This window comes from Penaeus vannamei, chromosome 7 (genome assembly GCF_042767895.1).
Source record: "Penaeus vannamei isolate JL-2024 chromosome 7, ASM4276789v1, whole genome shotgun sequence".
In the NCBI taxonomy this organism is placed as follows: Eukaryota; Metazoa; Arthropoda; class Malacostraca; order Decapoda; family Penaeidae; genus Penaeus; species Penaeus vannamei.
The window spans coordinates 22,999,152-23,014,151 of record NC_091555.1 but is presented as its reverse complement, the minus strand read 5'-3'; the positions used below and the strand labels follow the sequence as shown (position 1 = coordinate 23,014,151).

The following is a 15,000-nucleotide window of genomic DNA, read 5'->3' as shown; positions in this document are numbered from 1 at the left end:
AAATCTATAGAACTAAGAATAAGGAAGCATATAGTGAAAAAGAGAAAAAGAAAGTGAGAGCGAGGAAGCGATATATATATATATATATATATATATATATATATATATATATATATATATATATATATATATATATATATATATATACAGAGAGAGAGAGAGAGAGAGAGAGAGAGAGAGAGAGAGAGAGAGAGAGAGAGAGAGAGAGAGAGAGAGAGAGAGAGAGAGAGAGAGAGAGAGAGAGAGAGAGAGAGAGAGAGAGGGAGGGAGGGAGGGAGGGAGGGAGGGAGGGAGGGAGAGGAGAGGGAGGGAGGGAGAGAGAGAGAGAGAGAGAGAGAGAGAGAGAGAGCGAGAAAGAATGAAATAAAGAGAGAAGAGAGAAGAAAGAGAGAGAGAGAGAGAGAGAGAGAGAGAGAGAGAGAGAGAGAGAGAGAGAGAGAGAGAGAGAGAGAGAGAGAGAGAGAGAGAGAGAGAGAGAGAGAGAGAGAGAGAGAGAGAGAGAGAGAGAGAGAGAGAGAGGGAGGGAGAGAGAGAGAGAGGGAGGGAGGGAGAGAGAGAGAGAGAGAGAGAGAGAGAGAGAGAGGAAGGGGGAGGGAGGGAGAGAGCGAGAAAGAGAGAGAAAATGAAAAAACAAAAGAGAGAAAGAGAGAGAGAGAGAGAGAGAGAGAGAGAGAGAGAGAGAGAGAGAGAGAGAGAGAGAGAGAGAGAGAGAGAGAGAGAGAGAGAGAGAGAGAGAGAGAGAGGGAGAGAGATGATGATGATGATGCACCTTAACAAGATACTCGCCACTTCCCTCTGACATGCTGATCACCGAGCTTGTCCTCTTAAAGCAGAGAGTACAACACGGGGAGATAGGAATCTAGGGGTTAGGGCAGAGGAGCATAAGGGTGGGGAAAGGAAAGGTGGGGGTCAGGGGGGTGGGGATGGGGGGTTAAGGGTTGGGCAGGAGCGAAGGTAAGGTCGGGGGAGGAGCGGTGAAAGGCAGGTGGGAGGTAAGGATGGAGAAGTGGGGAGGGTGGGGCTAGGGGAGGCCTGGGAAAGGGAGGTGTTAGTCTGAAAGGGACGTAGGTAGGGAGATGGGTAGGTAGGTAGGGGAACGGGATGGATGAGGGGAGGGATGGAGTTTAGGGAGAGGCAGGGAGTAGGTGTGTTGGGGGAGAGGTGTCCGCTTACCTTTTTTATTCGCCTTAAATCTCATATATTATAGCTTAGTCATTTTTTTCATTCGTAGTATATCTTACTTCCCCTCTCTCTTTCCCTCTTCCGCGTCTTATTCAATTTTCACGATTTCCTTTTCTTTTGTGTTATCTCTCCCTTTACCTCTCGCTTCGCATTTCTCCTTCTGTCTCTCGTTGTCTCCTTCTCCCTGGCGCTAGAAACCGATGGTGGACAAAGAACAGGCGAGAGGCAAACCGAGAAAAATAAATAGAGAAATGAAAGAAGAGAATAAAGAAATAAGGGAAGAGAAAATGCGCAGTGGGCAGCTGATGTCAAATATGAAAGAAAGAGGGGAGAGGTAAACGGAAAAGAGGATCAGGAGGAGCGGAAGAAAGAGAGAGAGAAAGAATGCAAGAGACTTTTGTGGATTGTAGAAGGCAGTAGAAGCAGAGATACGCGACTGATACATCGTTACAGAACGACGGAGGAAAGGAGAGAGGGAGAAGAGCAAGAGGAAGAGGAGCGAAGAAGAAAGAGGTGGGCGGGAGCAGGGTGTGGCACTACCGCTCCCCGCGACTGCCACTGTGCCTGTGCGAGGGCCGCCCACGCACGCTCTCGCTCGCTCGCTCCCCACCCTTGCCCACTGCTGCTGCAGCTGCTGGCACTGCGTGGGCGGCGGGACTCGATAGCACTCTCAGGGTGTGGCTGGGTGGCACTGTCGTCGAGGGTGTACGGGTGGCACTCCCGTCGAAGGTAGCGAGATAGGTAGGCACCCTGCAATGCTACTATGCGGGCAGTGCCTTAATGCCAGGGAGAACCACGCCGCCCTTGGACCAAGAAGCAACAGCAGGAAAAAGAGCAAAGGGGCGGCACTCTCTCGCAAAAGGGGGTCAGGGGGCGGGGGCAGGCGACGGACGAAGAGCAGCGTGGCACTCTGGGTTCTGAATGGCACACTTGCGCGAGATTGGTGGGGATTATAGGCTATCTCTGGCACGGCGAGGCAGTTAAGAGGTGTTTCTGCCAATGGTAAGCAAATTACGAGAATGGCTGAGCACAATCATTGTTAGTTACAAACGTGTTGCTGAGCCTTTTAGCGTGAGTTGCTGCGCCGTCTCTTTGGCACTTGGCGGATGCAACAGGAAAATGATTTTATTGCAATGTTGTCAACTCGTCACATATCTCTTTTGGAATACATGTCGGATATTCTAACGAAAAGTATTCAAATGTGGTTCAAACATAGTGAACAAAGTGACGAGAGGGTTTATAAGCAAAACCTACAGATGTAAGTAAGCTAAGTGAGTCGGATAGATGGTGGAGCTCTCGTGTGTCTCGAATAATAGACAAAGCAAACGAGATGTTTTCAGGTACTTGTTATTACAAAAGAATCTTTACGAGGCCTTGCTTTTTCAACTGTCGGGAGGAGGGGAGGGGGGGGGGGAGAAGGGGGACAGAAGGAGATTAACAAACAAAAACAAAAGGTTGATAAAAGCACTCACATGAAAATGACAGAGGCAGAAGCAGAAGAAGAAAAAGCTATCAGTCGACCGGTGTGCAACAAGGTACCTCGCCCCGTCTTTCTCCTCTGCAATTGCGTCGTTGCACATTGACTGATTTGTCTCGCCGCGGGCCTGCCTCCAAGCGCACAAAGCAAAGAGTGTAAAGTTTGATGACTATTTACAATGAAGGCACTGCAAAGGCATCGAGGATTATCGAGTTCGGCGAGGAGTCCGACTTTCTCCTTCGTGTTCGCTATTCACAACATCCTCCTTCTATTTCTTGCTCCTTCCTTCTCTTGTGTTGTTTGTTCCCAGCGTCATCTTCAGTTTCTCTCTCCTTCTATCTGTCATCACCTTTATTCCCAGCATGATCTGTTCCCCTCTCCTTCTCTGTCTGTCATTTCCTCCATTGCCTCAACAATCTCCTGTTTCTCTTTCCTTCTCTCGCTTGTTTCCTATATTCCCTATTACCTTTTTTCCCTTTTTATCTCCTATCTTCCATCTCCTCCTTCCGGTAATTCTCACCTCAGCTCCTGGTGGATCTTACCGAATTATGCTGTAAGTAATTTTTCACAAATAACAAAGCTCTGGCTAATCTCATCTCTTCTTTAGGGCAAAGTTGCAAAAGCTTTCAATATGCCTTACTTAAACAACTTAACCTTCTGTAAACCTTACCGGAGCAGCTCTCCGCTTCGCCTAATTCAACTCCTAAGTAAATCAAATCCGTCTCTCGTTCTTCTCTATATCCTCTCCTTCTCTCTCTCCATTCCTCTCTCTCTGTCTATATCTACCTCTCTGTTGTCTGGCTGTCTGTCTGTTTGTCTGTCTCTCTCTCTCTCTCTTTCTCTCTTCTCTCTCCCTCCCTCTCTCTCTCTCTCTCTCTCTCTCTCTCTCTCTCTCTCTCTCTCTCTCTCTCTCTCTCTCTCTCTCTCTCTCTCTCTCTCTCTCTCTCTCTCTCTTTCTCTCTCTCTCTCTCTCTCTCCGCCTATCTTTCCCTCCGCTCTTACACAAGCCTAAGTAGGTCTGCAATGTAAAGCCATCATTCTTTCTCTCTCTCAAAGCTCAGCCTTCAGCTAGACCCTATGGCAAATTCTCCCCCCCCCCTCAGCGCCCCCCCATCCAATCTCCGGCCCATTAAATCGCCTCCCCCCCCCCCCCCATACCTTCATACGGTCCTCCCCCCATCCTCTAATCTACCTACTCATTATTATTCTCACCCTCCCTTCATCTTTGCTTCACATTTCATCCGTTCACTCATCCTTGCCCCTCCCCCCCCCCCATCCCCATCCTTGTCCTTCCCCTTTATCCCCCTCCTCCTCCTTCTCACATCCCCCCTCATTCCCATCCTCACGTACCCCCCTTTTCCCATTTCCTCACACCTCACCGCCTCCCTCACATCCTACCGTCTCCATCCCATCCTCACATCCTGTTATCCTTCCTCGTTTCCTTCACCCCCCATCCTCACATCAATCCCTTCTCCCCCCCCTCCACCTCTCTCCCAATTCCCTCGCCCCTTCCTACCCACTCCCACCATCTCCCCCTTCCCCCTCTTGCACTCCCCTCGCCCCTTCCTCCCCACCCCCCCTCTCCCCCTCCCCCCCTCTCCCCCCCTCAACATCGACGCCTCTCCCGTGTCCAGGTGAACTGACGTCAGGCGCGGGACGTGTCGGGCGCCCCTCCCTCGCCTCACCTCCGCCCCGCTCTCGCTCGCGCGCCGTCGGCTGTCATCAGGCGTCGGTCCGGAGATGCGCGCCGACGGTCGTTTTGTTCGGATGCTCGATACGGCTGGGCGGCTTGGCTTGGGTGCGGGGGGCGGGGGGCGGGGGCGGGGGGCGGGGGGGGGGGGGGGGCTGGGTTTGGATCTGGGCCTAAGCTCGCATTTGGAATTGGATTTGGATTTGGGTCTAAGCTTGGATTTGGATCTGGATTTGGATCTGCGTTTGGGTCTAAGCTTGGATTTGGAATCGGATCTGGATTTGGAATTGGATTTAGATCTGGATTTGGGCCTAAGCTTGGATTTGGAATTGGATTTGGATCTAGCTTGGACCTCTGGAACTGGACCTGGACCCGTTAGCTATTTCTCGTGTCCCTCGATAATGTTATGGCAATCGTCGTTCCTCTGCCCCCACGCCGTTGCCTATTCACTCTTCCTATTCCTCTTACAATACCTCCTTTTCGTCGATTCATTATCTCCATCCGTCCTCATCGGCAATTCTTTACACAATATTTACATGCTTCTTCTTCGCTCTTTCCATACCTCCCGTTCGTTCGTCCACTACTCATTCTCCCTTATTTTGTTATCCCCGGAGCTCCTCTTTGCTAACTCATTCGCTACTCACACGCGTCGCTAATTTATTACTCTCATGCCTCCCTCCCCCTCACTACGTTAATTCATTATCCCTACAACCCACTCACATCATTAATTCCCGCTTCATTCTTCCCCTACTTCTCCCCTCATCTCCCTTCTCCCTTCTCCCTCTCCCTCCATAACAAGGTGTCTGAGAAGAACAACAACAACGAATTTATCCCGAAGTCAAACAAGTTCATTCAGTCTATCGAAGAACTTCATTCATAAACTCACGCTGACATCTACGCCCGATGGCCTTGTGTTAATATTACGGGATGGACTGGGAATGTAGAGCGAAGGAGAGAAGGAGCGAAGGAGAGAAGGAGAGAGGGAGAGAAGGAGAGAGGGAGAGAAGGAGAGAAGGAGAGAAGGAGAGAAGGAGAGAAGGAGAGAAGGAGAAATGGAGAGGAGAGAAAGACCGAAGGAGAGATGGAGAGAAGGAAAAAGGAGAGAAGGAGAGAAGGAGGGTGAGAAAACGAGATAGGAGGGAAAGAGGGTTAGGGAAAAGTAAAGGGAGAAAGAGAAAGAGGACGAGAGCGAGAGGGAGAAGATAAGAGAAAGAAAAAGAGAAAGGGGAGAAACAGAGGGGAAAACAAAAAGCAGAAAATAAAGACATGGCAGAATAGAGAAAGAGATAGAAAGATAAGAAAATAAAGGAATAAAAACGAGAAAGAGAGGGTGGCGCAGACACTGAGAGACAGACAGACATAGCAAAATAGAAAAGAGAAAGAAAGGAAGAATGAAAAAAGACACCAAACCCCAAAGATAGAATTGACTCCCGCTAAGTCCATACCTTTCGCGCCTAAACTTCTTACACCTCCTTCTTCAGAGAATTATCAAGATCTGTTGGAGAACCAGAGAAACGCCTTGCTGCCGTCTGTGGGGAATCCTCTGTGACTTTCATTTCTAGCGCGTGATTGCTTTCTCTCTCTCTCTCTCTCTATCTATCTATCTATCTCGCTCTCTCATTCTCTCTTTCTCTCTCTCTCTTACTCTCTCTCTCTCTCTCTTACTCTCTCTCTCTCTCTCTCTCTCTCTCTCTCTCTCTCTCTCTCTCTCTCTCTCTCTCTCTCTCTCTCTCTCTCTCTCTCTCGCTCTCTCTCTCTCTCTCTCTCTCTCTCTCTCTCTCTCTCTCTCTCTCTCTCTCTCTCTCTCTCTCTCTCTCTCTCTCTCTCTCTCTCTATATATATATATATATATATATATATATATATATATATATCGCTCTCTCATTCTCTCTTTCTCTCTCTCTCTTACTCTCTCTCTCTCTTTCTTACTCTGTCTCTGTGTCTGTCTCTGTCTCTCTCTCTATCTCTCTCTCTCTCTCTCACCTCTTTCTCTCTCTCTCTCTCTCCTTCTCTCTTTCTCTCTCTCTCTCCCTGCCTTCCTCCCCCCCCCTCTCTCTCTCTCTCTTTCTCTCATTTTCTCTCTCATTCACTCTGTCTTCATGTCTCTATTGCGTAATCTTAATGAAAAATAACTATCAAGGTCACAAAAAAACCCTCACCTATATATCTTCTTGCGCTTCCCTTCTGCTTTCTTTGCAAATTCCTATCTACTCCTACGGCTTTTCTCACCTTCCCCTTCCTTCCCCTTCCTTTCAATCTCATTAAATTCGAAATTAAAAGTACTTAATCAGAGGCTCGTTAGTGTCCTGAATGGCTTCTTTGAAGGGTCTTTCGGGTATGATTTGGAGACGTGTGGCATGCTAATGAGAACTAACACGTGTATGTATTCTGACGATTTTTTTGCAATTTTTGGGTTGGGTTTATTTTCATTAGATTATATTAGTATAAATTAGTGTAGGTGTGTCTATGTAAGTCCATATGTGTGTGTGTGTGTGTGTGTGTGTTTTATTTGCCTTCTTTGCAGGAGGTATGTCAACCTAGCTTGGTAGTGTTAATAATAACGGTGATAGTAATAATGATAATGATGATAATAGTCATAATGATGATGATAATAATAAGAGCATGAAATAATAGTAAGGCTAATAATAAAATAATAATGATGATAATGTTAATAATGCCAATGCCAACGATAAGGATGATAAAACCGGTGATAACAACAACAACAGCGATAATAACAAAGTGACTACAGCGATATCAATGATAATAATCATGAAATGATAATAACGATAATCCACACATATTTGACATCTCCTCATCACCATTCCTCCCTTCCACCAAACTCATTATCATCACCATCATCATCACCACTTTTTCTGTTTTTTTTTTTTCATTCCCTTACCCTCCCTCTTCCCTTTCTTTTTCGTAATATTTGACGCCTTCCGTTATCCGTTATCCGTGTCATGACAAAGGGGTTATGCAAAAACAGTCATTATGGCGGCAGATAATAATGATGAAGATTTTTAATGATGATTGGGTGGAATAAATCGGTGATTATAATGAAAAATGTGTTATGCCGATCATGTTGATAATCATTATGCTTATGCGGATATATATTAATATGTATATTGATGTTTGTGTTTAAGCATACCTGTTGATAAAAAAAAATATAATTCATATTTACCCAAAGTTAAATAAGAAGAAAAAAGAAGAGGTAGAAGGATGAGAAAAAGAATAGGAGGAAGAAAAGGAAGAAGAAGAAGACGAAGGAGAAGAAAAGAAGAAGAAGAAGAAGGAGAAGAAGAAGAAGAGGAAAAAGAATAGGAAGAATAGGAAGAAAAAAAGAGGAAGAATAGGAAGAAGAAGAGAAGAAAAGAAGAAGGGGAAGACAAGAAGAAGAAGAAGGAGAAGAAAAGAAGAACAAAAAGAAGAGGAAGAAGAAGAAGAAGAAGAAGAAGAGAAGAAAAGAAGAAGAAGCGGAAGAAAAGAAGAAGGAGAAGAAAAGAGGAAGAAAAAGAAGAGGAAGAAGAACAAAAGGCGTTTTCTCTTTCCGCCGCTGCGTCGCCCTCGTTAGCAAAGTCGTTGTAAACCATGCCTCCTCTGGATTTTTTTTTTTCTTTTTTTAGATCTGAATTGAAAAACCATCACCTTTCTCTCTCTCTCTCTCTTTCTCTGCCTACATATGTATGTACTTAACCCCTTTTTCATATTCATCTATCCTTCTTTCTCCTCCCTCCTCTCTCTGTCTCTTCTCTTCTCCTCTCCTTTCTTCAGTGAGAATCGTTTGAAATATTTATGTCGGCAATTCAATCAGCGGACCAAGATGTGCATGATTCAAATGATTTTTTTGATGGCTTTTATACACAATTCTTCGCTCAGATTTGCCCGAACTGTACTGTAACTCTGTTTGGGAAAATCACGTTTGATTAATATTGCAAACGAGACATTCTGGTGCAGTGAATGAGCTAACTGTTTATATAGTAGCGTTGATGTTAATTAAGGAGAATCATAACGTTAAAGAAATGATAGAGATGATGATGGCTAAAAGAAATCAGTGTTTATTATTGATATCACTGTCATTGTCAGTACCATTATTATCGGTATGTTTATTGCTGTTGTCGTTATCATCATCATCATGATCGTCTTCTTCATTGCCATCGTTATCAATATCATTATCTCAGTTACCATTATCAACAACATCCTGTGTGGGTCTAAGCGACTTGAATTCACGTTTACTTCATTCAGGAAAATTAATCCCGTGAAACAATATAATTAATTTTCCTCTTTATGTCAGGGCAACTAATCAGGCTATTATTATTTGAGGGCTATTCACTGTTGTTATCACGGAGGGATAAAAAGCAGAACTTGCGAGGTACTTTTTCATAAACATATTTTTCTCTCAGTCTCATTAAGTGGCGTGATTGTACGATAATGATTGGGGGCGGGGTGGGGGTGGGGGTGGGGTGGGGGGGTAGTATGAAAGTCTAGGTCGCCTGTGTGTTCTCTTAGATTGTATATGTGGTGGTGATGGGGGAGGGGGGGGGCTGTTGTAGATCCGTGTGTGGTTGTTGGTGCATTTGTGTATGTATATATGTCTTGTTGTTTATATATATATTTTCTTTAAATCTAATTCCCCGTTTATTCATGTTTCATCTATCCTTTTCTTTTCTCTCTTCCTATTTTTCATTTTCACATCATGTGTGAAATCAGAAACTATAAACGTTTTGCTTCGAAAGAATGAAAACTACAGATATGAACACACACAGACACACACACACACACAAAAGAGGTTTACATGTATATAACTATAGATTTATAGCACTGTCATATTAGTTTTTTTTTTCTTTTTTTAGGTAAACAAAAATATTGATTGGTAGGTATAAGCAGACAGACAAACGAAATGATAATCAGGTAAATGAGAAAGAAAGAAGTAGAGAAAGAGAAGAGAGAGAGAGAAATAAAAGAGGGAAGAAAAAAAGGAAAACAGAAAATGAAGATCGGAACAAAGTGTTTTGACACCATTTGCACCGACCTTTCCACTCTTTTTTTGGTGTTTTTCTTTTAAATCCTCTTCGCAAGATCTAATTAATTAATGAGTATCAGTAGCGAGTGATGGTTCTCCCCCTCCCCCTTCCCCACTCCCAATCCCCTCCTCCGTCTCTCTCTCTCTTCCCCCACTACCCCCTTTTTCCCACTCTGTCTTCCGTCTCTGAATGTCACATGTTGAAATTCATTCGGATTGGAGATATATGGGGTGATGTTTGAGAGAGAGAGAGAGAGAGAGAGAGAGAGAGAGAGAGAAAGGAGAGAGAGAGAGAGAGAGAGAGAGAGAGAGAGAGAGACAGACACAGATAGAGAGATGTTTCAACCTATTTTTGTGTTTTGTTCTTTCTCTCTCTCTCTCTCCCTCTCTCTCTCTCTCTCTCTCTCTCTTCTCTCTCTCTCTCTCTCTCTCTCTCTCTCTCTCGTCTCTCTCTCTCTCTGTCTCTTTCACACCGTCTCACTGTTTCTCCCTTCTTGTTCCTCCACCCCCCGCCCCCCCCCCCTCCATTTACCTACAACCCACACACGTACCAACAAACACGAGCGCCTTATAATACCTCCCACTTTTCTTCTTCACCGGACATACCGCAGTTTTCAGAACTTTCCTTACGTTATAAAAGCTGCAAGTTGACCGACCTTAACTCGTGCTCGCCGTCATGTGAGGGGGAAGGGGGGAAGGGGGGAGAGGAGGGGAAGGGGGAGAGAGGAGGGAAAGGGGGGATAGGATGGAAAAGTTGGGGGGAGTGAGAAGGGGGGAGAGGAGGGGTAGGGGGGAGAGAGGGGAAGGGGGAGAAAGGAGGGAAAGGAGGGGGAGAGGAGGAGGAAGGGGGGAGGAGGGGAAGGGGGAGGGAGGAGGGAAAAGGGGAGAGGATGGAAAGGGGGGGAGGGGAAGGGGGGAGAGGATGGAAAAAGAGAGAGAAGGGAAAGAGGGGTAGAGGAGGGGAAGGAGGGAAGGGGAGGGAAGGGAGGGGAGAAAAGGGGAAGGGGGTGGGAGAGGAGAGAAAGTGGGGGAGAGAAGGGGAAAGTGGGGAGAGGAGAGGGGATGGGAGGGATGAGGAGGAGAAGAGGAGGAGGAGAGAAATGAAAGGGGAGAAGGGGGCAAACAGAAAGTGGCGAGGAAAAGAAGGGAAACGAAGGGAGTTGCAGGAAGAAGAGAGAGGGAAAAGAGGGCGAAGGGGGAAGGAGTGAGGGGAAGGGAAGGGGCAAAGGGGAGTCAAAGAGTCGAGGGAAAAAATGTTTATCTGGGAGGAAAACTGTTAAGCTTTCATGGATTTGTGTCTGAGTGTGTTTAGCAAAAGAGAAAGGAGGAGGAGAACTATAAGAATGAGGAGAAAGAGAAGATGAAGAAGGCGAAGAAGAAGGAGGGTGAGAAGGAAAAGTAAGAGGAGAAGGAGGAGGAGGAGGAGGAGGTGGTGGTGGAGAAGGAGGAAGAACTGGTGAACGGGGAAGTGGAGAAGAAGGACGATGAGGATGAGAAAGAGGAGGTGGTGGTGGATGGGGAGAAGGATGGGGACGAAGATGTGAGGATGAGGAGGATGAAGAGGGGGAGGAGGGGGAGGGGGAGGAGGAAGAAGAAGAGGAGAATTAGGAGGGTGAGGGTGAGGAAGAGGATGGTGAAGAGGCGGCAGAAGAGGAAGAAGCAGAGAAGAAGAAAATAGAGAAAATAAAAGATTACCAAGAAAAGGACGTTAAAAGAAGAGGAAAAAAGAAAAAGAAAAGGAATATACTGGGAAACGATGAGAAGCCAAGAAGGAGGAGAACAGAGAGGAGAAAAAAATATAAAGAAATATAAAGGCAGAAGGAAAAGGTAATACCAAGAAAGCAAGCGTGTAATGTCATCTTTGCTAATGTATTTTATTTCTCTTTCTCTCACTTCCTCTTTTTTCCTGAACTTTCTGAGAAGGAGGAAGAGGCAAAAGGGCGAGAGAAAAAAATATGAAGAAATGACGGAGAAGATTGTGAAATGTGAGAAGCAAAAAACGAGAGCAGAAGAAGGAGAAGAAGACAAAAAAAAAAAAAAAAAAAAAAAAAAAATGGAAAAGAAGAAGATGATTAAGGGACAGAAGGGGAGAGAGAAACAAATGACGAACAAGAGAAAAAACAATACGAAGGGAAGAAAACGAGAGAAGAATACCTACGGAAAAAGTCAAAGGGGAAAAAAGAGAGAGAAAAGAAAAAAGTAAAGATAAAAGTAAAAAAACTACAACAATAGGATGACAAATAACGATTATAACAAAGATAACGAAAATAATAGTAAGGAAAATGATGAACAAGAGCAACATTAGCAACAATGGCAACAAAAAATTATAATAAACATGATCAGACGAAAAAGCAAGTGAGTTCGCGGTCGTAGTGATAGTAAAATATTACTGAAGAGCGAAGGGAAGAAGACTGGGAGAATGGATGCGTGTTTTTGAAAAGTATTGAAAAATAAAGAATAGCTTTTGTAGTTTTTCTTTTCTAATTGTCAATGATATATTTCTTTTGAGAGAGAGAGGTAGGGATAGGTAGATAGATAGATGAATGGATGGATAGACAGATAGATAGATAGACAGAGAGACAGAGAGACAGATAAATAGATATATAGATAGACAGAGAGAGAGAGAGAGAGAGAGAGAGAGAGAGAGAGAGAGAGAGACAGGGAAAGGGAGAGAGAGAGAGAGAGAGAGAGAGAGAGAGAGAGAGAGAGAGAGAGAAAGAGAGAAGGTGACGATTAGGATAAAACAAAGAAACATATATAAAAAAGCGATCTGCCGCTTTGACCAATAAAAAAAATATTCACACTGTCTCCCATTTCCGAAGAACATGATGACGATGATAGAAAAACAAAGACAACAACAAATAAAAGAAGAGGAAGAAGAAAAAGAAGGAAACTCAACGCTTGTCTCTTCCGACAATCTTTTGATTTTTTATGTCTTTTCGCTCGACAACAGAACAAATCCACAATGAAATCCGCTTAAAAAATCAAATAATATCCGTAACGACGCTTCACAAAAAACAAAAAAAAAACAAAACAAAAAAAACGTTCCAACAGCTATTGAAATAAACAACAAAATAAACAACAAAACATTCCTTTCATTTCATAAGTAACCAATACGTCTTGAGTTGGTACCTCCATTTCTTTCATCTTTCTCCCTTTCTTTAACCAGGAATCTGCAAATCACAACTTACAAATATGATAATAAAAAACACTACGGGATTGGTTTTCGTTCGGGTTCGGTAGGTACAGAGAAAGATCAATAGTAAACTGATTTCAGATCATGGATGCAAATTGAATACTATGACTCTGGATGTTGATCAATAAGAGGAAGGTAGATGAGGGAGAAAGCGTGGGAGATTGAGCGAGACAGAGAGGGAGAAAGAGAGAGAGAGAGAGAAAGAGAGAGAGAGAGAGAGAGAGAGAGAGAGAGAGAGAGAGAGAGAGAGAGAGAGAGAGAGAGAGAGAGAGAGAGAGAGAGAGAGCGAAAGAGCGACTGAGAAATCGGAAACGCAAAAGAGCGACAGAGAAAGAGAGAGGGTAAAAGAGCGACCTAAGAAGAAAGAGAACAAAAGCGCGAAAGAGAAAGAGAAAGTATAAGTAAAAGAGCGACAAAAAGAGGCAGAGGTAGAGAGAGCAAAAGAACGACAAAGAAATAGAAAGACAGCGAGAGAGCAAAAGAGCGAACGAGAAACAGAAAAAGAGCGAGAGAGCAAAAAGAGCAAAAGAGCAAGAGAGAGAGAGAGAGAGAGAGAGAGAGAGAGAGAGAGAGAGAGAGAGAGAGAGAGAGAGAGAGAGAGAGAGAGAGAGAGAGAGAGAGAGAGAGATTGAGCAAAAGAGCGCACGAATGTGTGACAGACAGCCGGATGCAAGACCCTGTTGGAGACAAATACCCCCATTTTGCATAACGAACTTCAGAAAAGTGGTTTATAGTGTTTGCCGAGTTTGTTCGCCCGGACGACCCCCCTCCTGCCTTCTCCCCACCCCTCCTCCTCTCCCCCAACCCATGGCCAGCTTGGCGTTGGTTCTATTTTTAGCTTCATCACCATTAACAGCGGCTTGAAAGACGGTTGTGGTACAGGTGTCCCAGATCTGACGTGTGTGTAAGTGTCTATGGATTTGTTACTGTGTGCGAATCGAAAAGCTTCGTGAGTGCGAGTATGTCTTTATGTTGCGTGTGTCTGTGTTTAGGAACGTATGTACCTTGGCCCTTTCGTTGAATCTGCATGTTTTAGGTGGAAGGGATTTAAAAAAGAGCAAAAATCGTGTGAAAAAGTGACTGTGATTTAGAAGCGCAAAAGGAGCGGGGAGATCTTTGAACGCAAGTGAGAGGGGAGGAGTTGGCTTGAGACTTCAACGAAGTGCATGAGACCGTGTCATGCTTGTTGGGAGTGTGCTAAATGGAAAGAGGAATGCCATTTCAGCGAACTTGGAAGAGGAATGCAGAACGAGGCAGATAACAGGAGAGACAGAGAAGGACAGAATGGATAAATCTGGACTGAGGAAGGGGGAGGTAAAGGAAACGGGGAAAGGACAGGTGATATGGAGGGGAAGGGACGAGGAGGGAGGAAATGAAAAATGTTCCTCGAGTGTGAAGGACGAGGAGAGAGGGAGACACATCCAGAATGGGAAGAACAAGAAGAAAAGAAGAGGGGAAGAAAAGAGAGGAAGAAGTAATAAGAGAAGTGTTATTTGGAAGATGGAGAAAGATGGAAGACGTGTATGATGGAGGGACGGCGATGGAGAGGTGGATGTTGGATAAAGGAGGAATAGTGAAGCCGTGATGGAATCCCGAGACGGGGAAGTGGCGAGGCTGATGGACAGCAGAGCGGCTAGGAAGGGTGGATGAAAGAATCGGAAGACGGAGGGCAAGGGAAGAGGGAAGAGAAAAGAACGACGAGAGCGAACACTCACCGATCCTGGGGACGTCGTAGGGCCTGGGGCCGGAGCGCGCGTGCCTGAGGAAGTTGGTGGCTATGGAGGCGCCCACCTGCTGCAGGCCCGCCGCCACGGCCTCCTCCTGGCCATCCCCCGCCCCCCCGCTCACTGGGGCATCACTGAGCTGCCCGCGCTTACTCCACGTCCTCCGCCGCTCCTCGGCTTCCCCTCGCTCGTCGTCAGGCAGGTCCTGCACCTCAAGCGGCGGCTGCAGGTCGTCCCCGCCTGCACTCTGCTGGCGCTGCAGGTGCTGGAGGCCCGCGGGGCTGCGGCGGCGGTGCTGGGCAGGAAAGAGGGCCCCCTGGGGCAGGTCGGGGCCCGCATGGTGGCGGCGGGACAGGTGCGGGTACTCTAGAAGAGCGCTGGAAGGGAGCAAGGGCAGCAGCGATGGGGGCGGCTGGGCGGCGGGCGGGTGGTGGTGGAGGGCCTTGGCCGCCCGCACCACGGCCAGCAAGGGGTTGCGGGGCCGCTGGTGGCTGCTGCCACTGGATGACGCTTGGCAGGGTTCACACGCGCACGCCACAGCCACGAGCCAGAGGACCAGGCCACTGCTCTGCATGGTACGCGCCGGGCGAGCTGGCGGCCAACACTGCACTGGCCGGACATATAGCGCGCCGCCCTACCCATCCAGGCACCCGCGCAGCCTGCCCACCTGCTCGCGCCGCCTAGCCACGCCGCCGCCACCCTCGCTCACAC

General features: G+C 46.2%; 1 protein-coding gene across 1 annotated transcript in view; it reads right to left on the bottom strand.

Annotated features, from left to right (window-relative positions):
• Positions 1-14,916, bottom strand: part of LOC138862217 (uncharacterized) — a 106,465-nt gene extending 91,549 nt beyond the window's left edge. Inside the window, exon 1 of the mRNA XM_070123633.1 lies at positions 14,281-14,916. Coding sequence (XP_069979734.1) covers positions 14,281-14,863 — 583 coding nt within the window. The 5' untranslated portion in view covers positions 14,864-14,916. The remainder of the gene's footprint in view (positions 1-14,280) is intronic.
• Positions 14,917-15,000: the final 84 nt, after the last annotated feature.